We start from the raw sequence: 26784 nt of genomic DNA on the forward strand, positions 1-26784 counted from the left end.
ACCAAAACATATGAGTTAAAGAAACTATCTCAGAGTGACACCTATCACGTACAGGATTTATATGAGAATAATAACAAGCTAATCTATCCTTAGACATGTGGGCCTTATGTACTACTTTAAACTGTATCAGCACATGTTTAGCACATATAGAGGACGAATTAACTAACTGAAGAATTTTTTTCCCATTTTTCAATAGGTAAAGTAAGCTTAAGTTCCCTTCCCCAATCATTCTTAATTTTATTAGATAAGTCTGGACGTATTTTCGTAATTATATTATAAATGGTTGCTATTACACCTTTCTGAAAAGGATTTAAATCCAAATTTTTTTCCAAAATATCTGTTGGATGTAGATTCGGAAAGGTAGGAAGAACAGTATTTAAAAAGTTTCTAATCTGTAAATAGCTAAAGAAATGGGATCTAGGGAAATTATATTTATTAGATAATTGTTCAAAGGATATGAAACAATTATCCAAAAATAGATCACAAAATCGTAATATACCTTTGGATTTCCAAACCAAATAGGCTTGATCCATAATAGAGGGTTGGAAAAAAATTAGATATAATAGGACTTACTAGAATTTTTGAAATTGAAACCATATTCATAACGTATATTTAACTATTGGATTATCCATTTGTTTATACAATTTAGAAAGAGCAAAGATTATTTTCTATTCTGTTGGTTTGATCTCCCTTTTTTCACTTATTTCGGGGTACTAGGCAGGGATGTCCTCTTAGTCCATTATTATTTGATATTGCTCTAGAACCTTTAGCAACTGCTATTCGAGATTCAACTAATATTCTTGGTATTACCTGTGGGAATGAGATACAAAGGTTATCATTATATGCAGACGATTTGTTATTTATATATTTCCAATCCTGAGAAATCCATTCCTGCAGTTTTATCCTTGTCGGCTTAGTTTAGTAATTTTTCTGGTTATAAATTGAACCTTAATAAGAGTGAACTGTTTCCGCTGAATATGCAGGTTCCGATATATGGTTGTTTACCATTTAGATTGGTTACCAACTATTTCACTTATTTAGGGGTTGAAATTACAAAAAAGCACAAGGATTTATTTAAGGCTAATGTTTTACCTTTAAATGTCAGATTAAACATCTGTTTACTAAATGGTCACCAATGTCTCTGTCATTGATAATTCGGATCAATGCTATCAAGATGATTATTTTACCCAAATTCTTATATTTATTTCAAGCGGTGCCAATCTTTATTCCGAAATCCTTTTTTGATAATGTTGATTCTAAAATTTCTTCATATATATGGCAGAATAAAAATCCTAGGTTAGGTAAAAGACATTTACAGAAGTCTGAAAAGGAGGGTGGTCTGGCATTGCCGAACTTTGGATTTTACTATTGGGCAATTAATATTCGAAATTTAAAATTTTGGACATGGGATTGGACATAATTTCAAATCCACATTGGGTAAATCTTGAATGTAAATCTGTTCAAGGGTTTTCACTGGGTTCTATTTTAGGGACTTCTACACATCTTCTAATCTTCTGATCCTCCATCATTTCTTCCTTGTCATAATGATTCTGATTCTTGGGAAATTATCTCCTGCAGAGAATTTGAGAGAAATACAACTGTTCCTGTCGTAGAATCCAGAAGTGGTTGAGGTGAATAGTATACAGTAATTATTTTTAAGGAGTCTTTAACTGGCCCTTGACCATCCAATGTTCCAAGGTTCCAAAGGTACATTTAATATCAGAAAAATGTACACAGTATACATCCTGAAATGCTTTTTCTTTGCAACCATCCACAAAAAAGAATGAATGATAGTTAAGTGTTAGAACCCCAAAGTCCCCCCAGCTCCCCTCCCTCCCACACATAAGAGACAGCAAGAAACGATCCCCCTCCTCCCCCATGCCCCCATGGGCAAAAAAAAGCATCAGCACCCACCACTGAGCACTCAAATGTGAGCAAAGACACAGACTTGCAGAAACCCAAAGACTACTCATTCACCCAGTATTCGACATACCACAGGCTCTGTCTCTCCCTAATAAGGAAGAAAGAGATGTCTCCATTTCACAGCGAGAGGGGAGACATAACAAACAACTCGCTGACTTATGATGTTAAAAGTCCATTGCGTCGCTTTTTCTGAGCTCTGTGCCCAAAGATCTCAGCTCTCTGGGCACACAGCCGTATATCTTCCATCTCCCACGACACACCAATCTCCTGCCCAGACATCGACCTTCAATCCACCAGTCTCCGTAACCACAAGATCTCAGCCCTCTGAAGGCGAACTCTTAGGCTGTGCCCTTGGCATGCCGAACAACTGTCAGTCGTGAAACCCCGAAAGCAGGTCCCATTCCCACAAAGAACGGTGGTCACTATGTAACTCCAGTTCAGGGTCTTCAGAAGAACCCTTGAAAGGGAAGAATAGAGATATGAAAGATGGAAATAGAGCTGTTTCTGAAGATGCACGCAAAGGAGTTGCCATTAGGCACCATTAATTCTCTAAGCATTCTCCATGAATTCATAGAGCTGGATTGGGAATAATGGGAGAAGCTGGAGGGATGTGGGCTTTGACTGGATTTTATGGGTCTCTGTGTATGTTTTAGAGCAGATTCTATCTAACTGAAACCCTCTTTACAGGAATCCAATATGATCTTCTATGAATGCAGTGCCTTCACTGGTGCCAACATCACTGAAGCTATCATGCACTTGGCAAGGTAAGAGAGGAACAATCTGAAAAACCATGTTACAGTTCTTTGGTTTCAACGCTTCAGCATTCAACCACTTGTTACAAGGATTATTCCTTAGTAATAATGATCAGAGAGGCACAGAGAGAATCTGTGATTACTGACAATACCTTTATTGTCTAAACTAACAAGCATGTAGAAAGGTGGGTTAGTAAATTTGCTGATAATACAAAGGTTGGGGGTGTTGTGGATAGTGTGGAGGATTGTCAGAGGTTACAGCGGGACAGCAATAGGATGCAGAACTGGGCTGAGAAGTGGCAGATGGACTTCAACTCAGATGAGTGTGAAGAGGTTCATTCTGGTAGATCCAATTTGAAGACAGAATATAATATAATCGGTAAGACTCTTGGCAGTGTGGAGGATTTGAGAGATCTTGGGGTCCATGTTGATAGGACACTCAAAGCTTCTGCACAGGTCGACAACGTTGTTAAGAAGGCATATGGTGTATTGGCTTTCAGCAACCATGGGATTGAGTTCAAGAGCCGTGAGGTAATGTTACAGCTATAAGAGACCTCGGTCAGACCTCACTTGGAGTAATGTGTTCAGTTCTAGTCACCTCACTACAGAAAGGATGTGGATGCTATTGAGAGAGTGCAGAGGAGATTTACAAGGATGTTGCCTGGATTGGAGGGTGTACCTTATGAGAATAGGTTGAGTGTACTTGGCCTTTTTTCCTTGTAGCGATGGAGGATGAGAGGTGACCTGATAGAGGTATATAAGGTAATGAGGGGCATTGACCATGTTGATAGCCAGAGGCTTTTTCCCAGGGCTGAAATGGCTAACATGAGGGGGTTAGATTTAAGGTGCTTGGCAATAAGTATCAAGGGGTTGTCAGGGATAATTTTTTCACACAGAGGGTGGTGGGTGTGTGGAATGCACTGCCAGTGGCAGTGGTGGAAGCTGATACAATAGGGTCTTCAAAGAGCTTCTTGGATAGGTACATGGAGCTTAGAAAAATAGAGCGCTATGCGGTAGGGAAATTCTAGGCGGTTTCTAGAGTAGGTTACATGGTCAGCACAACATTGTGGACTGAAGGGCCGGTGATGTGCTGTAAATTTCTATGTTCTATGTTCATGTGAATTCATACTCTAAATACCTGTGTGCACACCCACTAGGTTTCCCTTACTCTCCTGAATAGTCAAACAATAGTAAAGTTAATACCCCGACAAAGGAATTTATACTGGCCAGAAATCCCTCGTAGTCCTGATCCATTCCGCACACGTTCCACGTAGGGTCATTCACACTTGTGTCTGCGACGGCTAATTTTCAGAATTGTCGCTACTTTGCGTTCGAAGCCTCTGCTTTTATATTCATTACTTACCAGTTCAAATGCTGCATTTCAGTCTCATTGGCTATGGGTTATTTGACTGAGCTTTAACACCTTATTGGCTCAAGTCTAAGGGCTACACAACTTCATGCCTTGGGTAGCTTCTTTTGTTCTGTTCAACACTAGTTCAAAGCATACTAATCAGGTCACTCAGTCACTGGACCAAGCTAACGAGATTACATCTGTAAAACTGCCATGTTACACAATACGCAGCTTATCTGCAAATGATCTCAGGTTTAGAAGGTCAATAGCAGAAACTCTTTGTGTCCACATTTAATTGCTCTGAATAGATTATCCCAGAGTAAGAATCAGTTTTCCAATAGTTCACAAAATGGAGGTTACAGAACAGCTTCACAAAATGGCAGTATCCATTCCTTTGACCTCATGGCAAGAACAAAAACAATTGGCCTGTCTGTTTCACTGTCCTTGATTCATTTGAATTCACTAATTTGTAGACACCTAATTAATTGTTTTCATTATTTATTGAGATGATTAAACTAGTTCAGTCCAACTGTTTTGTTCTGTTCATTCTAAATGTGGAGGAACAGCAAGGGGTGGGAATTAAATTTATGGAGATATCCCCATATTTACTCTTCCCTATATTAAAATCTGAGGCTCATATTCCTGATCGGTCAGGGCATCAAAGGATATGGCAAGAAAACTAATTTGCAAAGGGGATGGGACCCGGAGCAATAGAGCAGTGAAAGAAGTGCATGAAGTAAAGCCAGATCTAACATACAGAGAGGCTTTGAGGAAAGAGAAGCAGAATAAACGGTGTAAAGGTAGTAAGGTAGAAGGGCTAAAGTGTGTGTACCTCAATGCAAGAAGCATCAGGAACAAAGGTGATGAACTGAGAGCTTGGATACATACATGGAATTCTGGTGTAGTGGCTATTACAGAGACTTGGCTGGCAACAGGGCAGGAATGGATTCTCAATATTCCTGGATTTCAGTGCTTTAAAAGGGATAGAGGTAGGATAAAAGGGGAGGAGGGGTGGCATTACTGGTAAGGGATACTATTACAGCTACAGAAAGAAAGGGTGGATAATGTAGCAGGATCCTCTTTTGAGTCAATATGGGTGGAAGTCAGGAACAGGAAGGGAGCAGTTACTCTATTGGGGGTATTCTATAGGCCCCTGGTAGCAGCAGAGATGCAGAGGAGCAGATTGGGAGGCAGATTTTGGGAAGGTGAAAAAATAACAGGGTTGTTATCATGGATGACTTTAACTTCCCTAATATTGATTGGCACCTGATTAGTTCCAAGGGTTTGGATGGGGCAGAGTTTGTTAAGTGTGTCCAGGATGGATTCCTGTCACAGTATGTTGACAGGCTGACTAGGGGGAATGCCATACTAGATCTAGTATTAGGTAACGAACCGGGCCAGGTCACAGATCTCTCAGTGGGTGAGCATCTGGGGGACAGTGACTACCGCTCCCTGGCCTTTAGCATTATCATGGAAAAGAATAGAATCAGAGAGGAGAGGAGCATTTTTAATTGGGGAAGGGCAAATTATGAGGCTATAAGGCTATAACTTGCGGGTGTGAATTGGGATGATGTTTTTGCCAGGAAATGTACTATGGACATGTGGTCGATGTTTAGAGATCTCTTGCAGGATGTTAGGGATAAATTTGTCCCGGTGAGGAAGATAGAGAATGGTAGGGTGAAGGAACCATGGGTGACAAGTGAGGTGGAAAATCTAGTCCAGTGGAAGAAGGCAGCATACATGAGGTTTAGGAAGCAAGGATCAGATGGGTCTATTGAGGAATATAGGGTAGCAAGAAAGGAGCTTAAGAAGGGGCTGAGAAGAGCAAGAAAGGGGCATGAGAAGGCCTTGGTGAGTAAGGTATAGGAAAACCCCAAGGCATTCTTCAATTATGTGAAGAAGAAAAGGATGACAGGAGTGAAGGTAGGACCGATTAGAGACAAAGGTGGGAAGATGTGCCTGGAGGCTGTGGAAGTGAGCGAGGTCCTCAATGAATATTTCTCTTCGGTATTCACCAATGAGGGGGAACTTGATGATGGTGAGGACAATATGAGTGAGGTTGATGTTCTGGAGCATGTTGATATTAAGGGAGAGGAAGTGTTGGAGTTGTTAAAATACCTTAAGACAGATAAGTCCCCAGGGCCTGACGGAATATTCCCTAGGCTGCTCCACGAGGTGGGGGAAGAGATTGCTGAGCCTCTGGCTAGGATCTTTATGTCCTCGTTGTCCATGGGAATGGTACTGGAGGGTTGGAGGGAGGCGAATGTTGTCCCTTTGTTCAAAAAATGTAGTAGGGATAGTCTGGGTAATTATAGACCAGTGAGCCTTACATCTGTGGTGGGAAAGTTGTTGGAAAAGATTCTTAGAGATAGGATCTATGGGCATTTAGAGAATCATGGTCTGATCAGGGACAGTCAGCATGGCTTTGTGAAGGGCTGATTGTGTCTAACAAGCCTGATAGAGTTCTTTGAGGAGGTGACCAGGCATATAGATGAGGGTAGTGCAGTGGATGTGATCTAGACCATAAGACAAAGGAGCAGAAATAGGCCATTCGGCCCATCGAGTCTGCTCTGCCATTTTGTCATGAGCTGATCCATTTTATCCTATTTAGTCTCACTGCCCCGCCTTCTCACCATAACCTTTGATGCCTGGCTACTCAGATACCTATCAATCTCTGCCTTAAAGACACCCAATGACTTGGCCTCCACTGCTGCCCGTGGCAACAAATTCCATAGATTCACCACCCTCTGACTAAAAAAATTTTTTTCGCATTTCTGTTCTGAAAGGGCGCCCTTCAATCCTGAAGTCATGCCCTCTTGTACTAGACTCCCCCATCATGGGAAACAACTTTGCCACATCCACTCTGTCCATGCCTTTTAACATTTGATTTTAGTGGATGGATTTTAGTAAGGCATTTCACAAGGTTCCACATGTTAGGCTTATTCAGAAAGTCAGAAGGCATGGGATCCAGGGAAGTTTGGCCAGGTGGATTCAGAATTGGCTTGCCTGCAGAAGGGAGAGGGTCGTGGTGGAGGAAGTACATTCGGATGGGGGGGTTGTGACCAGTGGTGTCCCACAAGGATCTGTTCTGGGACCTCTACTTTTCGTGATTTTTATTAACGACCTGGATGTGGGGGCAGAAGGATGGGTTGGCAAGTTTGCGGACGACACAAAGGTTGGTGGTGTTGTGGTTGTGTAGAGGATTGTTGAAGATTGCAGAGAGACATTGATAGGATGCAGAAGTGGGCTGAGAAGTGGCAGATGGAGTTCAACCCAGAGAAGTGTGAGGTGGTACACTTTGGAAGGACAAACTCCAAGGCAGAGTACAAAGTAAATGGCAGGATACTTGGTAGTGTGGAGGAGCAGAGGGATCTCGGGGTACATGCCCACAGATCCCTGAAAGTTGCCTCACTGGTAGATAGGGTAGTTAAGAAAGCTTATGGGGTGTTAGCTTTCATAAGTCAAGGGATAGAGTTTAAGAGTCACAATGTAATGATGCAGCTCTATAAAACTCTGGTTAGGCCACACTTGGAGCATTGTGTCCAGTTCTGGTCGCCTCACTATAGGAAGGATGTGGAAGCATTGGAAAGGGTACAGAGGAGATTTACCAGGATGCTGCCTGGTTTAGAAAGTATGCATTATGATCAGAGATTAAGGGAGCTAGGGCTTTACTCTTTGGAGAGAAGGAGGATGAGAGGAGACATGATAGAGGTGTACAAGATAATAAGAGGAATAGATAGAGTGGATAGCCAGCACCTCTTCCCCAGGGCACCACTGCTCAATACAAGAGGACATGTCTTTGAGGTAAGGGGTGGGAAGTTCAAGGGGGATAATAGAGGAAGGTTTTTTACTCAGAGAGTGGTTGGTGCGTGGAATGCACTGCCTGAGTCAGTGGTGGAGGCAGATACACTAGTGAAGTTTAAGAGACTACTAGACAAGTATATGGAGGAATTTAAGGTGGGGGGTGGTTATATGGGAGGCAGGGTTTGAGGGTCGGCACAACATTGTGGGCTGAAGGGCCTGTAATGTGCTGTACTATTGCATGTTCTATGTTCTATATTCTAAGGTAGATGTGTGAAGTTGAGTGGGATCTGGGATCAGCCATAATGGAATGGCAGAGTAGACGTGACGGGCTGAATAGCCTAATTCTGCTCTTATGTCTTATGGTTTTATATGTTAGAAACCTTTCCTGATAATGCACCTGTCCATAAAAAATTACTATAAAAATTGTAACTGTTTACATTTCTACCACTTTCTCTGACAGCTCTGCACACACTATTCTTTGTGGAAAAACCTGCCTCACAGATCTCCTTTGCCCCTCACTTCTTAAATTTATGACATTTAGTTTTAATCTTAATCTGTGAAACAGACTGTGATGACCCACCTTGTCAATTCCCCTCTTGATTTTATAAACAACTCACAGCATCCGTTAGTCTTGCGAGACCATGGATCTGCACCTGGAAAGTCTTCACTCTCCAGGGCGCAGGCCTGGGCAAGGTTGTATGGAAGACCAGCAGTTGCCCATGCTGCAAGTTTCCCCTCTTCACGCCACCAATGTTGTCCAAGGGAAGGGCATTAGGACCCATACAGCTTGGCACCAGTGTTGTCGCAGAGCAATGTGTGATTAAGTGCTTTGCTCAAGGACACAACACGTTGCCTCGGCTGGGGCTCGAACTCATGACCTTCAGGTAGCTAGTCCAATGCCTTAACCACTTGGCCACGTGCCCACACAACTCACAGCATCACTCCCTATCTAACTCAAGCACTCCTTGTAAAGTTACTCTGCAATCTCTATATCTTAAATACACCCTGTCAAAGAGAATCAGTTATCTGGCTCCCGATAGGGACCGATCACCCAATGTGATCATATCCCGAGGAAGATGAGCAGGGAGTTTGGAGTGGGCTTTGAGGGGGTCTGTGTAGAGATTTTGGGGTGAGCTGTGTCAAGGGTTTGGAGTGGGCTGCATAGGAGTTTTTGTATGGTCTGCGTAGGGGTTTTGTATGGTCTGCGTAGGGGTTTTGTATGGGCTGCGTAGGGGTTTTTGTATGGGCTGCGTAGGGGTTTTGTATGGGCTGCGTAGGGGTTTTTGTATGGGCTGCGTAGGGGTTTTTGTATGGGCTGCGAAGGGTTTTTTGTATGGGCTGCGTAGGGGTTTTTGTATGGGCTGCATAGGGGTTTTGGGGAAGGCTGAGTAGGGTTCTTTGGGAGGGAGTGCATGGTGGGGTTTTGGGATGGTTTGCGTAGCAGCTTTGGGGTGGGCACCGTAGGGGGCTTTGGGATGGGCTGTGTTGAGATTCTGGGTTGGGCTGCTTAGAGGGGTTTTGGGATGGGCTGCAAAGGAGTTGGGATGGGCTGCGTAGGGGGGTTTTGGGGTGGGCTGTGTAAGGGGGTTTTAGGATTGGTTGCATGGGGGGTTTGGGATGGGCTGCATGGGGGGGTTTGGGGTGGGCTGCGTGGGGGAGGTTTGGATGGGTTGCGTAGGGGTTGGATGGGCTGCGTGGGGGGGTTTGGGATGGGTTGCGTGGGGGGGTTTGGATGGGTTGCGTAGGGGTTGGATGGGCTGTGTGGGGGGGGTTGGATGGGTTGCGTAGGGGTTGGATGGGCTGCGTGGGGGGGTTTGGGATAGGTTGCGTGGGGGGGGTTTGGATGGGTTGCGTAGGGGTTGGATGGGCTGTGTGGGGGGGGTTGGATGGGCTGTGTCGGGGGGTTGGGAAGGGTAGCAAAGGGGTTGGGATGGGCTGCGTGGGGGGTTTGGGATGGGCTGTAGGGGGGTTTTGGGAAGGGTTATGTGGGGGGGTTGGTCAGGGCTGCATAAGAGTTTGGGAAGGGCTGCGTAGGGGTTTGGGAAGGGCTGCGTGGGGGAGAGTTTGGGATGGGCTGCGTGGGGGAGAGTTTGGGATGGGCTGCAAAGCGGGGTTTGGGATGGGCTGCATAAGGAGGTTTTGGGATGAGCTGTGGGGGGGGTTTGTGATGGGCTGCGTAGGAGGGGGATTGTGATGGGCTGCATAGGGGGGGTTTGGGATGAGCTGTAGGGGTGTTTTGGGATGGGCTGTAGGGGGGTTTTGGGATGGGCTGTAGGGGGGTTTTGGGACGGTTTGCGTAGGGGGGTTTGGGATGGGTTGCGTAGGAGGGGTTTTGGGACGGTTTGCGTAGGGGGGTTTGGGACGGGCTGAGTAGGAGGGGGTTTGGGATGAGCTGTAGGGGGTTTGGGATGGGCTGTAGGGGGGTTTTGGGACGGTTTGCCTAGGGGGGTTTGGGACGGTTTGCGTAGGGGGGTTTGGGATGGGCTGAGTAGGAGGGGGTTTGGGATGAGCTGTAGGGGGTTTGGGATGGGCTGTAGGGAGTTTTGGGATGGGCTGCGCAGGGGGGTTTTGGGATGGGCTATGTCAGGGCTTTCGAGGTGACCTGTGTACAGTAGGAGGGGCACTGCAGGTACATAGGCAGTGGGGATCAGGCTGTAGCCTGTCCGTGAGATGTGGACAGGTGGGTGTATGCACACTGCTCTGGGTGGGGGGTTACAGTTAGGTTAGAATCCATAAGACTGTAAGACCTAGGAGCAGAATTATGCCATTCAGCCTATTGACTCTGCTTTGCTATTCCATCATGGCTGATCCCAGATCCCACTCAACCCCATACACTTTCCTTCTCGCCATATCTTTTGATGCCCTGACTAATCAGGAAACAACAACTTCCACTTTGGATATACCCACAGACTTGGCCTCCAATGCAGTCTGTGGCTGAGCATACCACGGATTCACTACTCTCTGGCTAAAAAAATTCTTCCTTACCTCTGTACTAAAAGGTCACACCTCAGTTTTGTGACTGTGCCCGCTAGTTCCGGATATGCCCCACTATAGAAAACATCCTCTCCACATCCACCCTATCTAGTCCTTTCAACATTCAGTAGGCCTTAATGAGATCCTCCCACTTTCTCCTAAAGTCCTCATTCAGTAACCTGTACTTCACTGACCATTGGGGCCATGTGCTCACTGAAGTTTTTTATATTTGTACAAAGATTGTAGAAAAATTTCAAACTATCAATGTACTTTATTATAATTGTGGTTAACAGTTATTTTGTTTTTATGTTAGACTTTTGAAGGAGCTGCAAGATAAAGAAAAGGAAAAGTTTGTTGAACTCGGTATAAACTCACCTCAACAGAACTCTTGCTGTTCCAAATAATAGAGAATGAATCGTGTGATGATGAAAGACGTCGAGGGAAGTTGTATCTTCAGAAGTGATTACTTGCACTGTAGAGGTTGTGTGAGTTGGAAACAGCCATCCTGAGTAGATTTACTGGCTGGTAGTTTTTCTAGTTACTATTTGTTGTGTTACTGAACGTTGAGTACATACGGGGATTCCATGCATGTTAAATCGTTTGTGATCGAATTATGGCTGCAAGTGATCAAATATCAGCACATTCAAGGCAGCTACTACTGTAAGGCAAACTGACTTGCCTTGCATTGTCTCCTTTAAACATTTCTTCCTCTTCTACCTTCTAGTATTCGGCACTTCCAATATGAGGAAAATATCAATCCTATCGAAGCCTCTGGTAACTTTATAAACTTCTATCCGATTGACCTTCAGCCTGACCCACTTGAGAGAAAACAGTCCAAATCTGTCCAACCTCTCTCAGAGCTAATACACTCCAATCCAGGGACCCTCTCCAAAGCCTCCCTTCCTTCCTACCAAAGGGCAGCCCTTCTCCCCTTTGTACTTCAGTTGTCCCATGCTACCTTCTTGTTTATAATATATGCATCAAACATCTTTGTGTGTTCCTTAATCGTATTCTTGTCTTGCCACTGGATCCAGATGGGAATTGGGAAGAGAGAGTGAGGCTGATGCTGCGCAACTCTCCCTCTCTTAAATCTAAATCAAGCACTAGTCTCGACACCATTAAGCCAGCTGGTGGTGCAGTAACATCAGCGCTAGACTCCAGGAGCGAAGGTTCCCGAGTTCGAATCCAGTCGAGCCACTCCCAGGCACGCTTTCCATCTGTGCCGGGTTGAGTGTCGAGCTAGCAACTCGACCTCGTAAAAAGTATTAATGGTGTTGAGGTCTTCATCGATGACGATGGACAAACCTTAAATCGTATTCATCAAGGATATATTATGGCCACTTTTTGATCATTTAAAGTCTAAGTGGGAGTTGTTTCCTAATTTCTTTGTATTTCTATGACCCTTGTTTGATTTCAGCTTCCTAAACCTTGTATATGACTAGGTTTTCTTTTTGTCTAAATTTATATCATCTCTTATAATTACAAGTTCCTAAACCTGAAGTATCATGTACAGTTGCCATTCTTTACTCTTTCATGGAACATACTGGTCCCGAATTCAGATCAGCTGAACTTATAAATGATTCACATATGCCAGATGTGGACATGCCCAATAACAACCGCTCCCATCCTACTCTCCTTAACTCTTGCCTAATAACATAGTAATTTATCTTTCTCAAATGTATCACTTTACCATTCCAGGTCCAAACTTCTCTTTCTTCATAATTATTTTAAAACGTAAGAAATTGTAATCATTATTCCCAAAGTACTCTCCCACTGAAACAGTCTTGATCTAGTATGGCTTCCTCCTCTAGTTGGACTATCTGTGTATTGTTTCAAAAAACCCTTGTAGATGCACCTTACAAATTCTATCCCATCTAAGCTTGCATTGAGTTGCAGTCAATATTGGGGTAGTTAAATTGCAACTCTGTTGCTTTTCCATGATCTGCCTAAGTCTCTATTTCCCATTGGCTATTGATAGGCCAATCACTTTTCTTGGTTTGTTTAGCTCTACCCATATTGCCTAAGGTAAAACACTATTAAAACATACAGGATACTTTTCTTTGCTCGTCACGGGAACAATTTCAGAGTTGGGAAGTAACACTAGGACTATATACAGCACCATATAGACCACAACTGAAGTATCATGTCCAGTTCTAGTCATGGCTTTATGGAAAAGATATAACTGCACTGCAGGGGATACAGAAGAGATTCACCAAGATAGTGCTAAGACTGGAAAAGTGTGTTTATGGGAAAAGTTGAGATTGCTTTCATTGGAACAAAAGGGCTTTTATTTTGTTATGTGTGGTCATAGGGGCACCATGGTAGATTAGCAGTTAGCACAACGTTATTACAGCTCAGAGTGTCAGAACTTAGAGTTCATTCCAGCATCCTCTGTGAGAAAGTTTGTCTGTTCTTACCATGTGCACGGGGATTTCCACTGAGTGCTCTCATTTCCTCACACAGTTCAAAGACATACCAGTTGGTAGGTTAATTGGTTATTGTAAATTGTCCCGTGATTAGATAGGATTAAATTGGGAGATTGCTGGGGTGGCTTGAATGGTCAGAAGAGCTTATTCTGTGCTGTATCTCTAAGGGGCCTGGATGGACTAAGAACAATACACCTGTTGCCCAGAGCATTGGTCATGATTTGAGGGAAGAAAGGAAAAGTACTTTTCATCCAGAATGCACAGAGCTTCAGCGAGGCATAAGACCACATCTCATTTAAAAAGCACTTGGCTGGGTGATGGGAAAGTGACTTTGAGACCCAGTGTTGGAAGGTGGGATTAGACTTGTGAGCTCTCCTTATTGATAGTAAAGGTCTCTATCAGGAGTGTAAATGGTCTTTGATTTTGTACAAATACTCAAGTTATTGTTGAACAATTTTGTAGTACAGCTGTCCCAGACTAGACCCCCAGTCCATGGGTGTGTGAATTTATCAAGGTTCACTGACTGGAATCAACTTGACTGTTCAAAATTCTTTGCTTCAGTCCAGTTTTATGCTAATTCTCCTTTAGCACTGCAGATTCTGACACAACTGACTAGATTGGGGAGTTATTTCATAAGACAATGAGGAGTCAAACACCATTGTGAGACAGGACTTGCATAATCATTCAGCTGCCTGACTTCCTTCCGTGAAGGGATTTAATAAAGCAGGCATTTCTTCTGAGACTTGCTATTTGTTTTAAAATTTAGTTCCAGATTATAGAAATTAACTGAATTTGATTTTCGTATTTGCTCTGCTGGGATCTGAGCTCATTTGTTTTGCAGTTTCTGTGTTATTAGTACAACAATTTAACAAAGTGGCTATTCCCATGAAAGGAGCTTGAGTTTACTCACTTTCCTACCAGAATTATGCTTTGATAAATGGTGTAAAAAATTTTGTAAAGCAGCTGGACTCAAACCAGTATTAAGTGCATGGTTATTGATTGTGAGAATAAGTGAAATTTGGTTACTTGTCCAAACCTGTGTCAATAAATAAATGTGGTGAAAGTTGTTGTAGTTCAATGAATGAATGAATTGCATTTGCTTTGATTTTTAAAAGTTTGTTTTAAAAAAAATGACACCTCAGTATTTTAATAGATATGTTGTCAAGTATTCTGCAGGAACACAGTATAATTGCACATAAAAGCACAGAGCCCAAATTTACCACTTGACAAAGTGAGACATGCTACAGTTTTATGTCGTTTTTACTATCTGGAACTCTTGGAACTTCACACTATTGAATTACACAAAATGCGATCAATAAAAGCAAGTTAATTGCAAGTTGTACAAATAGAATTTAATCAGTTGCTGGATAATTTACAATCTTTGTATGAATTATATAACAATATGGAGAACATTTCAGCAAATGTTACAAAGCAAATATTTTATTCTTTAAAATGCACATTAAGCTGTGTTTTAAAGATTGAAAATCTTTGAATTCTAATCATCTGACTGAAAATGCAACAAAGAATATGAGCAAGATGTCGATGTATGGCTCTAGTCCCTGCCGATGGAGTTTCTCTTCAGATGACACTGCCAGCCCGCTATTTCTGTTTTGTCGTTTCAATTGCAATATATGGAAAGTCAGAAATTATGATATTTTATTTCTCATCATGAAGGACACCAATACCTTCCACTGCAACACACATAAAATGCTGGAGCAACTCAGCAGGCCAGGCAGCATCTACGGAAAAGAGTACAGTCAGCATTTTGGGCCGAGATACTCCATCAGGACTCATGACATCAGGAGTTCTGATGAAGGGTCTCAGCCCGAAACGTCGACTGTACTCTTTTCCATGATGCTGCCTGGCCTGCTGAGTTCCTCCAGCATTTTGTGTGTGTTACTCTGGATTTCCAGCATCTGCAGATTTTCTCGTTTGTGATCAGAATACCTTCCGTTGCTATACATCTCAGAAACCTTTTACAAAAACGTTGACATAACTTGCAAGTAGATGTGAAGCAGCCAATAATTACCAACACAAAATCAGGTTTCACCATGTATTAATTCTTGGCACACTTCTATTTCTGAAGAGGAATCTTGAAACAAGTGATAGTGTTACGTTTTAATGCAGCAGGTTTGATTTTCTGGCTTTGAAACACTTCGTGCCTTGCTAACTCTGAGAGATCAGAAAGAAGGGCATTTATGTCTCTAGAATGTAACTTGTGTTGGGGATTGTCAGGTGCTGGACTCCACATCCTAATATCCATAACACCAGAATAATAGCAGATATGAGACAAAGAATTGTAAAACAGTTAACGCATTTTGTAATCATGAGAGAATGATGCTTCGCACAACTGGCCCCGGAAATCCAGCTCCAGTGTAAAATCCAGATCGCGCTGCAATGAGAGAAAATTAGCAGCTTACACATGGTGACATTATCACAGGGTCATTGATCCGAAATAAACCTCCTTTCATCCGAAATAAACCTCCTTTCATCCGAAATAAAACTCCTTTCATCCGAAATAAACCTCCTTTCATCCGAAATAAACCTCCTACTGATCTGCAATACAGATCTCTCTTCAGGGGAGTAACTCAGCTCAATGTTGTCAGATCTGTGGATTTAGTGTGCCTGCTTGCAGCTATATCACTGTTTTATCCACTGCCAGATTTCTCAAAGATACTGGAAGTAACAAGACTTCCGAAAATCAAGCCTTTTTCTTAGCAAACAAATTTCTGCAGCTCTTCCTCACCCTATCCCACCCCTCCCGCCTTCCTCCCCATCCGAAACATACAGACTGCAGTGTCCCGAATTCTAGATCCGTGCAGGAATCTCTACATTTAACACATTTTAAAAACTGCTGGCTGTTTTAAAACTGGACCTCAAGTTCAGTAAATAAACCTCTAATAGGAACATGTCCACTGACCCATCACATCTGCTCTGACCAGAATGCCAAATTAAACTAATCCCACTTGCCTGCACACAGTCCATATCCCTCCAATCCCCGTCTATTCATATAGCAATCTAATTGCCTTTTAAAATATCTGCCTCACAACCACCCCTGGCAGGTATTAAAAACTGTCTCACAAATCTTCTTTAAAATTTCCCCACCTTTGAGTATTTGACATTGCCAGCTGGAGAAAAGGGCTGCCGGCCAGCTGCTGCTGGGCACACTGAGCTCCTCCAGCAGATGTGGAATCAGAAGCTGCAAACAGTCTCTTGTATCTCCAGAGCAGGGGTTCCCAACCTTAACCCTTCTCTAGAGAAGCCATTGGACCATAAGACATAGCAGCAGAATTAGGCCATTCCATCATGGCTGATTTACTATCCCTCTCAACCCCACTCTCCTGCCTGCTCTCCGTAGCCTTTGATGACCAGACTAATCAAGAACCTATCAACCTCAGCTTTAAATATACTCAGTGACTCAAATACCTCCACATTCATCTGTGGCTAAGAATTCCACCGACTCACTACCTTCCAGCTAAAGAAATTCCTCCTCATCTCTGTTTTAAATGGACATTATTCTGAGGCTGTGCCCTCTGGTTCTAGTCTCCCCCACTATCAGAAACATTCTCTCCACATTCACTCTATCCAGGCCTTGCAATATTCGATAGGTTTCAATGAGATCCCTCCCCCATTCTTCTATAGTGAGTATAGGAATAGAATCAGGTGGAGGATAAATGCGTGGCTGAGGGATTGGAGCAGGGGGCAAGGATTCAGATCTGAATCGTGGACGCATTGGTAAACATTTTCCAATGTTCTATAGAATCATAGAAACTACAGCACAGAAACAGGCCTTTTTGGCCCTTCTTGGCTGTGCCGAACCATTTTCTGTCTAGTCCCACTGACCTGCACACGGACCATATCCCTCCATACACCTCCCATCCATGTATCTGTCCAATTTATTCTTAAGTGTTAAATAAGAACCCACATTTACCACCTCGTCTGGCAGCTCATTCCATACTCCCACCACTCTCTGTGTGAAGAAGCCCCACCCTAATGTTCCTTTAAATTTTTCCCCCCTCACCCTTAACCCATGTCCTCTGGTTTTTTTCTCCCCTTGCCTCAGTGGAAAAAGCCTGCTTGCATTCACTCTATCTATACCCATCATAATTTTATATACCTCTATCAAATCTCCCCTCATTTTTCTACGCTCCAGGGAATAAAGTCCTAACCTATTCAACCTTTCTCTGTAACTGAATTTCTCAAGTCCCGGCAACATCCTTGTAAACCTTCTCTACACTCTTTCAACCTTATTTATATCCTTCCTGTAATTTAGTGACCAAAACTGAACACAATACTCCAGATTCGGCCTCACCAATGCCTTATACAACCTCATCATAACATTCCAGCTCTTATACTCAATACTTGATTAATAAAGGCCAATGTACCAAAAGCTCTCTTTATGACCCTATCTACCTGTGATGCCACTTTTAGGGAATTTTGTATCTGTATTCCCAGATCCCTCTGTTCCACTGCACTCCTCAGTGCCTTACCATTAACCCTGTATGTTCTACCTTGGTTTATCCTTCCAACATACAATACCTCACACTTGTCTGTATTAAACTCCATCTGCCATTTTTCAGCCCATTTTCCCAGCTGATCCAAGTCCCTCTGTAGGCTCTGAAAACCTTTCTCACTGTCTACTACATCTCCAATCTTTGTATCATCAGCAAATTTGCTGATCCAATTTACTACGTTATCATCCAGATCATTGATATAGATGACAAATAACAATGGACCCAGCACTGATCCCTGTGGCACACCACTAGTCACAGGCCTCCACTCAGAGAAGCAATTCTCTACCACCACTCTTTGGCTTCTTCCATTGAGCCAATGTCTAATCCAATTTACCACCTCTCCATGTATACCTAGCAACTGAATTTTCCTAACTAACCTCCCATGAGGGACCTTGTCAAAGGTCTTACTGAAGTCCATGTAGACAATATCCACTGCCTTCCCTTCATCCACTTTCCTGGTAACATCCTCGAAAAACTCCCACAGATTGGTCAAACATGACCTACCACGCACAAAGCCATGTTGACTCTCCCTAATAAGTCCCTGTCTATCCAAATGCTTGTAGATTCTGTCTCTTAGTACTCCTTCCAATAACTTACCTACTATCGACGTTAAACTTACCGGCCTATAATTTCCTGGATTACTTTTCGACCCTTTTTTAAACAACGGAACAACATGAGCCACTCTCCAATCCTCCGGCACCTCACCTGTAGACAGCGACATTTTAAATATTTCTGCCAGGGTCCCTGCAATTTCAACACTAGTCTCCTTCAAGGTCCGAGGGAACACCCTGTCAGGTCCCGGGGATTTATCCACTTTAATTTTCCTCAAGACAGCAAGCACCTCCTCCTTTTCAATCTGTACAGTTTCCATGGTCTCACTACTTGATTCCCTCAATTCCATAGATTTCATGCCAGCTTCCTTAGTAAATACAGATGCAAAAAACCTATTTAAGATCTCCCCCATTTACTTTGGTTCCGCACAGAGCCGACCACTCTGATCTTCAAGAGGACCAATTTTATCCCTTACAATCCTTTTGCTCTTAATATACCTGTAAAAGCTCTTTGGATTATCCTTCACTTTGACTGCCAAGGCAACCTCATGTCTTCTTTTAGCCCTCCTGATTTCTTTCTTAAGTATTTTCTTGCACTTCTTATACTCCTCAAGCACCTGATTTACTCCCTGCTTCCTATACATGTCATACAACTCCCTCTTCTTCTTTATCAGAGTTGCAATATCCCTTGAGAACCAAGGTTCCTTATTCCTATTCACTTTGCCTTTAATCCTGACAGGAACATACAAATTCTGCACTCTCAAAATTTCTCCTTTGAAGGCTTCCCACCTACTGATCACATCCTTGCCAGAGAACAACCTGTCCCATTCCACGCTTTTTAGATCCTTTCTCATTTCTTCAAATTTGGCCTTCTTCCAGTTAAGAACCTCAACCCTAGGACCAGATCTATCCTTGTCCATGATCAAGTTGAAACTAATGGTGTTATGATCACTGGAACCAAAGTGCTCTCCTACACAGACTTCTATCACTTGTCCTAACTCGTTTCCTAACAGGAGATCCAATATTGCATTCCCTCTAGTTGGTCCCTCTATATATTGATTTAGAAAACTTTCCTGAACACATTTTACAAACTCTAAACCATCTAGACCCCTAACAGTATGGGAGTCCCAATCAATATATGGAAAATTAAAATCCCCTACCACCACAACTTTATGTTTCAGTATCAGTTCCTGTGGACTGGAGGGTGACTAATGTTGTCTCTCTCTTCAAGAAGGGAGGAAGAGAGAAAACAGGGAATTATATACCGGTTAGCTTGACGTCGGTGGTGGGAAAGATGCTGGAGTCAATTATAAAAGATGAAATTACGACACATCTGGATAGCAGTAACAGGATCGGTCCGAGTCAGCATGGATTTACGAGGGGGAAATCATGTTTGACTAATCTTCTGGAATTTTTTGAGGATGTAACTATGAAAATGGACAAGGGAGAGCCAGTGGATGTGGTGTGCCTAGACTTTCAGAAAGCCTTTGATAAGGTCCCACATAGGAGATTAGTGGGCAAAATTAGGGCAGAGTACTGACATGGATTGAAAATTGTCTGGCTGACAGAAAACAAAGAGTAGCGATTAACAGGTCCCTTTCGGAATGTCAGGCAGTGACCAAAGGGGTACTGCAGGGTTCAGTGCTGGGACCGCAGCTGTTTACAATATATATTAATGATTTAGATGAGGAAATTAAAAGTAACATTAGCAAATTTGCCGATGACACACAGCTGGGTGACAGTGTGAAATGTGAGGAGGATGTTATGACAATGCAGGGTGACTTATACAGGCTGGGTGAGTGGGCCGATGCATGGCAGATGCAGTTTAATGTGGATAAATGTGAGGTTATCCACTTTGGTGGTAAGAACAGGAAGGCAGATTATTATCTAAATGGAGTCAAGTTAGGAAAAAGGGAAGTGCAACGAGATCTTGGTGTTCTTGTACATCAGTCACTGAAAGCAAGCATGCAATTACAGCAGGCAGTGAAAAAAGCTAATAGCATTAGGTTTAAAAAGCAGACCACCATATACAGCGGCCATTGTCGGAGTGGACTGAGTCAGAGTGGGGCGGCTTTGGCTCAAACAGGCAGAGGCCAGGGTAGGTTCCAGTAAGTTTTTTGTTCAGATTGTCTAGCGCAGAGAGAATGCCAGGCAGGATGTTGGAATGCTCCTCTTGCAGGATGTGGGAAGTCAAGGAGCCCTCCGGTTTCCCTGACAATGAAACCTGCAAGAAGTGCATCCAGCTGCAGCTCCTGACAAACCGCGTTAGGGAACTGGAGCAGGAGCTGGATGACCTGCGGATCATTCGGGAGAATGAGGAGATTATAGATCATAGCTACAGGGAGGTAGTTACACCAAAGGAGCAGAGGACAGGAAATTGGGTCACTGTCAGGTGAGAGAAGAGGAAAGGGCAGGCAGAGCAGGGTTCCCCTGTGGCCATTCCCCTCAACAACAAGTATACCGCATTGGATACTGTTGGGGGGGATGACCTACCTGGGACTAGCTACAGTAGCCGGATCTCTGGCACTGAGTCTAGCTCTGCAGTGCAGAAGGGAGGGGGGAAAAAAGAGGAGAGCGGTAGTGATAGGGGACTCGATAGTTAGAGGTGCAGATAGAAGGTTCTGTGGTCGTGACAGAGAATCCAGGATGGTTTGTTGCCTCCCAGGTGCCAGGGTCAAGGATGTCTCTGATCGATTGCATGACATTCTGAAGTGGGAGGGTGACCAGCCAGATGTTGTGGTGCACATCGGTACCAATGACATAGCAAGGAAGAGTGAAGCGGTCCTAGACAGTGAGTATAGAGAGCTTGGTAGGAAGTTGAAAAGCAGGACCTCAAGGGTGGTAATCTCAGGATTGCTACCTGTGCTAGGTGCCAGTGAGGGTAGGAATAGGATGCTCTGGAGGAGGAACAAGTGGCTGAGGAACTGGTGTAGGGGGCAGGGTTTCAGATTTCAGGATTATTGGGACCTCTTCTGGGGCAGGTGGGACCTGTACAAGAGAGACGGGTTACACTTGAACCACAGGGGGACCAATATCCTTTCAGGGAGGTTTGTTAGTGCTATTGGGGAGGCTTTAAACTAGATTTGCAGGGGGATGGGAACCAGAGTGCCAGAGCTGACAGTGTGGCTGGGGTGAAAATAAATGATATTGAAAGTTTGAGCAAATCCACTGATAGAAACATAGAAACATAGAAAATAGGTGCAGGAGTAGGCCATTCGGCCCTTCAAGCCTGCACCACCATTTATTATGATCATGGCTGATCATCCAACTCAGAACTCCGCCCCAGCCTTCCCTCCATACCCCCTGATTCCCGTAGCCACAAGGGCCATATCTAACTCCCTCTTAAATATAGCCAATGAAGTGGCCTCAACTGTTTCCTGTGGCAGAGAGTTCCACAGATTCACCACTCTCTGTATGAAGAAGTTTTACCTAATCTCTGTCCTAAAAGGCTTCCCCTTTATCCTCAAACTGTGGCCCCTTGTTCTGGACTTCCCCAACATCGGGAACAATCTTCCTGCATCTAGCCTGTCCAATCCCTTTAGGATTATATACGTTTCAATCAGATCCCCCCTCAATCTTCTAAATTCCAACGAGTACAAGCCCAGTTCATCCAGTCTTTCTTCATATGAAAGTCCTGCCATCCCAGGAATCAATCTGGTGAACCTTCTTTGTACTCCCTCTATGGCAAGGATGTCTTTCCTCAGATTAGGAGACCAAAACTGCACACAATACCCCAGGTGTGGTCTCACCAAGGCCTTGTACAACTGCAGTAGTACCTCCCTGCTCCTGTACTCGAATCCTCTCGCTATAAATGCCAGCATACCATTCGCCTTTTTCACCGCCTGCTATACCTGCATGCCCACTTTCAATGACTGGTGTATAATGACACCCAGGTCTCGTTGCACCTCCCCTTTTCCTAATCGGCCACCATTCAGATAATAATCTGTTTTCCTATTTTTGCCACCAAAGTGGATAACTTCACATTTATCCACATTAAATTGCATCTGCCATGAATTTGCCCACTCACCCAACCTATCCAAGTCACTCTGCATCCTCTTAGCATCCTCCTCACAGCTAACACTGCCACCCAGCTTCATGTCATCCGCAAACTTGGAGATGCTGCATTTAATTCGCTCATCCAAGTCATTAATATATACTGTAAACAACTGGAGTCCCAGCACTGAGCCTTGCGGTACCCCACTAGTCACCGCCTGCCATTCTGAAAAGATCCCGTTTATTCCCACTCTTTGCTTCCTGTCTGCTAACCAACTCTCCATCCACATCAATACCTTACCCGCAATACCGTGTGCTTTAAGTTTGCACACTAATTTCCTGTGTGGGACCTTGTCAAAAGCCTTTTGAAAATCCAAATATACCACATCCACTGGTTCTCCCCTATCCACTCTACTAGTTACATCCTCAAAAAATTCTACGAGATTCGTCAGACATGATTTTCCTTTCACAAATCCATGCTGACTTTGTCCGATGATTTCACGGCTTTCCAAATGTGCTGTTATCACATCTTTGATAGCTGACTCCAGCAGTTTCCCCACCACCGACGTTAGGCTAACCGGTCTATAATTCCCCGGTTTCTCTCTCCATCCTTTTTTAAAAAGTGGGGTTACATTAGCCACCCTCCAATCCTCAGGAACTAGTCCAGAATCTAACGAGTTTTGAAAAATTATCACTAATGCATCCACTATTTCTTGGGCTACTTCCTTAAGCACCCTAGGATGCAGACCATCTGGCCCTGGGGATTTATCTGCCTTCAATCCCTTCAATTTACCTAACACCACTTCCCTACTAACATGTATTTCGCTCAGTTCCTCCATCTCACTGGACCCTCTGTCCCCTACTATTTCTGGAAGATTATTTATGTCCTCCTTAGTGAAGACAGAACCAAAGTAATTATTCAAAAAAAGGTTGTGAGTGGTGGTAAAGATCTTCTGAGGTGTATATATTTCAATGCTAGGAGTATTGCGGGGAAGGCGGATGAGTTGAGGGAGTGGATTGACACGTGGAATTATGATGTTGTAGCAATTAGTGAAACTTGGCTACAGGAGGGGCAGGACTGGCAGCTTAATATTCCAGGGTTCCGATGTTTCAGATATGATCGAGGCAGAGGAATGAAAGGTAGGGGAGTAGCATTGCTTGTTAGGGAAAATATTACAGCAGTGCTCAGGCAGGACAGATTAGAGGGCTTGTCTACTGAGTCCTTATGGGTGGAACTGAGAAACAGGGAAGGTATGGCCACATTAGTGGGATTGTATTACAGATCACCCAATAGTCAACGAGACTTGGAAAAGCAAATCTGCAGAGAGATAGCAGGCAACTGCAGGAAACATAAAGTTGTGGTGGTAGGGGATTTTAATTTTCCATACATTGATTGGGACTCCCATACTGTTAGGGGTCTAGATGGTTTAGAGTTTGTAAAATGTGTTCAGGAAAGTTTTCTAAATCAGTATATAGAGGGACCAACTAGAGGGGATGCAATATTGGATCTCCTGTTAGGAAACGAATTAGGGCAAGTGATAGAAGTCTGTGTAGGGGAGCACTTTGGTTCCAGTGATCATAACACCATTAGTTTCAATTTGATCATGGACAAGGATAGATCTGGTCCTAGGGTTGAGGTTCTGAACTGGAAGAAGGCCAAATTTGAAGAAATGAGAAAGGATCTAAAAAGCGTGGATTGGGACAGGTTGTTCTCTGGCAAGGATGTGATTGATAGGTGGGAAGCCTTCAAAGGGGAAATTTTGAGAGTGCAGAGTTTGTATGTTCCTGTCAGGATTAAAGGCAAATTGAATAGGAATAAGGAACCTTGGTTCTCAAGGGATATTGCAACTCTGATAAAGAAGAAGAGGGAGTTGTATGAAATGTATAGGAAACAGGGGGTAAATCAGGTGCTTGAGGAGTATAAGAAGTGCAAGAAAATACTTAAGAAAGAGATCAGGAGGGCAAAAAGAAGACATGAGGTTGCCTTGGCAGTCAAAGTGAAGGATAATCCAAACAGATTTTACAAGTATATTAAGAGCAAAAGGATTGTAAGGGATAAAATTGGTCCTCTTGAAGATCAGAGTGGTCGGCTTTGTGCGGAACCAAAGGAAATGGGGGAGATCTTAAATAGGTTTTTTGCGTCTGTATTTACTAAGGAAGCTGGCATGAAATCTATGGAATTGAGGGAATCAAGTAGTGAGACCATGGAACTGTACAGGTTGAAAAGGAGGAGGTGCTTGCTGTCTTGAGGAAAATTAAAGTGGATAAATCGCCGGGACCTTGAAGGAGACTAGTGTTGAAATTGCGGGGGCCCTGGCAGAAATATTTAAAATGTCGCTGTCTACGGGTGAAGTGCCGGAGGATTGGAGAGTGGCTCATGTTGTTCCGTTGTTTAAATAAGGATCAAAAAGTAATCCGGGAAATTATAGGCCGGTGAGTTTAATGTCAGTAGTAGGTAAATTATTGGAGGGAGTACTAAGAGACAGAATCTACAAGCATTTGGATAGACAGGGGCTTATTAGGGAGAGTCAACGTGGCTTTGTGCGTGGTAGGTCATGTTTGACCAATCTGTTGGAGTTTTTCGAGGAGGTTACCAGGAAAGTGGATGAAGGGAAGGCAGTGGATATTGTCTACATGGACTTCAGTAAGACCTTTGACAAGGTCCCGCATGGGAGGTTAGTTAGGAAAACTCAGTCGCTAGGTATACATGGAGAGGTGGTAAATTGGATTAGACATTGGCTCGATGGAAGAAGCCAGAGAGTGGTGGTAGAGAATTGCTTCTCTGAGTGGAGGCCTGTGACTAGTGGTGTGCCACAGGGATCAGTGCTGGGTCCATTGTTATTTGTCATCTATATCAATGATCTGGATGATAATGTGGTAAATTGGATCAGCAAATTTGCTGATGATACAAAGATTGGAGGTGTAGTAGACAGTGAGGAAGGTTTTCAGAGCCTGCAGAGGGACTTGGACCAGCTGGAAAAATGGGCTGAAAAATGGCAGATGGAGTTTAATACTGACAAGTGTGAGGTATTGCACGTTGGAAGGACAAACCAAGGTAGAACATACAGGGTTAATGGTAAGGCACTGAGGAGTGCAGTGGAACAGAGGGATCTGGGAATACAGATACAAAATTCCCTAAAAGTGGCACCACAGGTAGATAGGGTCGTAAAGCGAGCTTTTGGTACATTGGCCTTTATTAATCAAAGTATTGTGTACAAGAGCTGGAATGTTATGATGAGGTTGTATAAGGCATTGGTGAGGCCGAATCTGGAGTATTGTGTTCAGTTTTGGTCACCAAATTACAGGAAGGATATAAATAAGGTTGAAAGAGTGCAGAGAAGGTTTACAAGGATGTTGCGGGGACTTGAGAAACTCAGTTACAGAAAAAGGTTGAATAGGTTAGGACTTTATTCCCTGGAGCGTAGAAGAATGAGGGGAGATTTGATAGAGGTATATAAAATTATGATGGGTATAGATAGAGTGAATGCAAGCAGGCTTTTTCCACTGAGGCAAGGGGAGAAAAAAAACAGAGGACATGGGTTAAGGGTGAGGGAGGAAACGTTTAAAGGGAACATTAGGGGGGGCTTCTTCGCACAGAGAGTGGTGGGAGTATGGAATGAGCTGCCAGACGAGGTGGTAAATTCGGGTTCTTTTTTAACATTTAAGAATAAATTGGACAGATACATGGATGGGAGGTGTATGGAGGGATATGGTCCGTGTGCAGGTCAGTGGGACTAGGCAGAAAATGGTTCGGCACAGCCAAGAAGGGCCAAAGGGCCTGTTTCTGTGCTGTAGTTTCTATGGTTCTATGGTTCTATGGCATGCTGGCCTTCATAACAAGGGGAACTGAGTATAAGAGCAAAGAGGTCCTTCTGCAGCTGTACAGGGCCCTGGTGAAACCACACCTGGAGTACTGTGTGCAGTTTTGGTCTCCAAATTTGAGGAAGGACATTCTTGCTACTGAGGGAGTGCAGTGTAGGTTAATTTCCGGGATGGTGGGACTGTCATATGTCGAAAAATTGGAGTGACTGGGCTTGTATACTCTGGAATTCAGAAGGCTGAGAGGGGATCATTGAAACATATATTATTAAAGGATTGGACACGCTGGAGGCAGGAAGCATGTTCCCGCTGATGGGTGAGTCCAGAACCAGAGGCCACAGTTTAATAATAAGGGGTAGGCCATTTAGAACCGGAGTTGAGGAAAAACTTTTTCACCCAGAGAGTGGTGGATATATGGAATGCTCTGCCCTAGAAGGCTGTGGAGGCCAAGTCTCTAGATGCTTTCAAGAAAGAGATGGATATTGCTCTTAAAGATAGCGGAATCAAAGGTTATGGGGATAAGGCAGGAACTGGTTACTGATAGTGGATGATCAGCCATGACCACAGTGAATAGCGGTGCTGGCTTGAAGGGCCGAATGGCCTACTCCTGCACCTATTGTCTATTGACCTCTTCTGGGACAGGTGTGACCTGTACAAAAAGGATGGGTTGCACTTGAA

The 26784-nt window shown here is 43.7% G+C and overlaps 2 protein-coding genes across 4 annotated transcripts in view; one reads left to right on the forward strand and one right to left on the reverse strand.

The window, feature by feature from the left end:
* cracr2aa (calcium release activated channel regulator 2Aa) overlaps positions 1 to 14284 on the forward strand; it is a 165203-nt gene extending 150919 nt beyond the window's left edge. The window contains exons 17-18 of the mRNA XM_063057546.1: positions 2611 to 2687; positions 11117 to 14284. Of these exons, the coding sequence (XP_062913616.1) occupies positions 2611 to 2687; positions 11117 to 11207 (168 nt within the window). The 3' untranslated portion in view covers positions 11208 to 14284. The remainder of the gene's footprint in view (positions 1 to 2610; positions 2688 to 11116) is intronic.
* Positions 14285 to 15098: 814 nt separating this feature from the next.
* LOC134351437 (protein arginine N-methyltransferase 1-like) overlaps positions 15099 to 26784 on the reverse strand; it is a 135755-nt gene continuing 124069 nt past the window's right edge. For all 3 annotated transcript variants that reach the window (XM_063057558.1, XM_063057557.1, XM_063057556.1), the window contains one exon: positions 15099 to 15621. In XM_063057558.1, coding sequence (XP_062913628.1) covers positions 15554 to 15621 — 68 coding nt within the window. In that variant the 3' untranslated portion in view covers positions 15099 to 15553. The remainder of the gene's footprint in view (positions 15622 to 26784) is intronic.

This window comes from Mobula hypostoma, chromosome 9 (assembly GCF_963921235.1).
Source record: "Mobula hypostoma chromosome 9, sMobHyp1.1, whole genome shotgun sequence".
Taxonomy (NCBI): Eukaryota; Metazoa; Chordata; class Chondrichthyes; order Myliobatiformes; family Myliobatidae; genus Mobula; species Mobula hypostoma.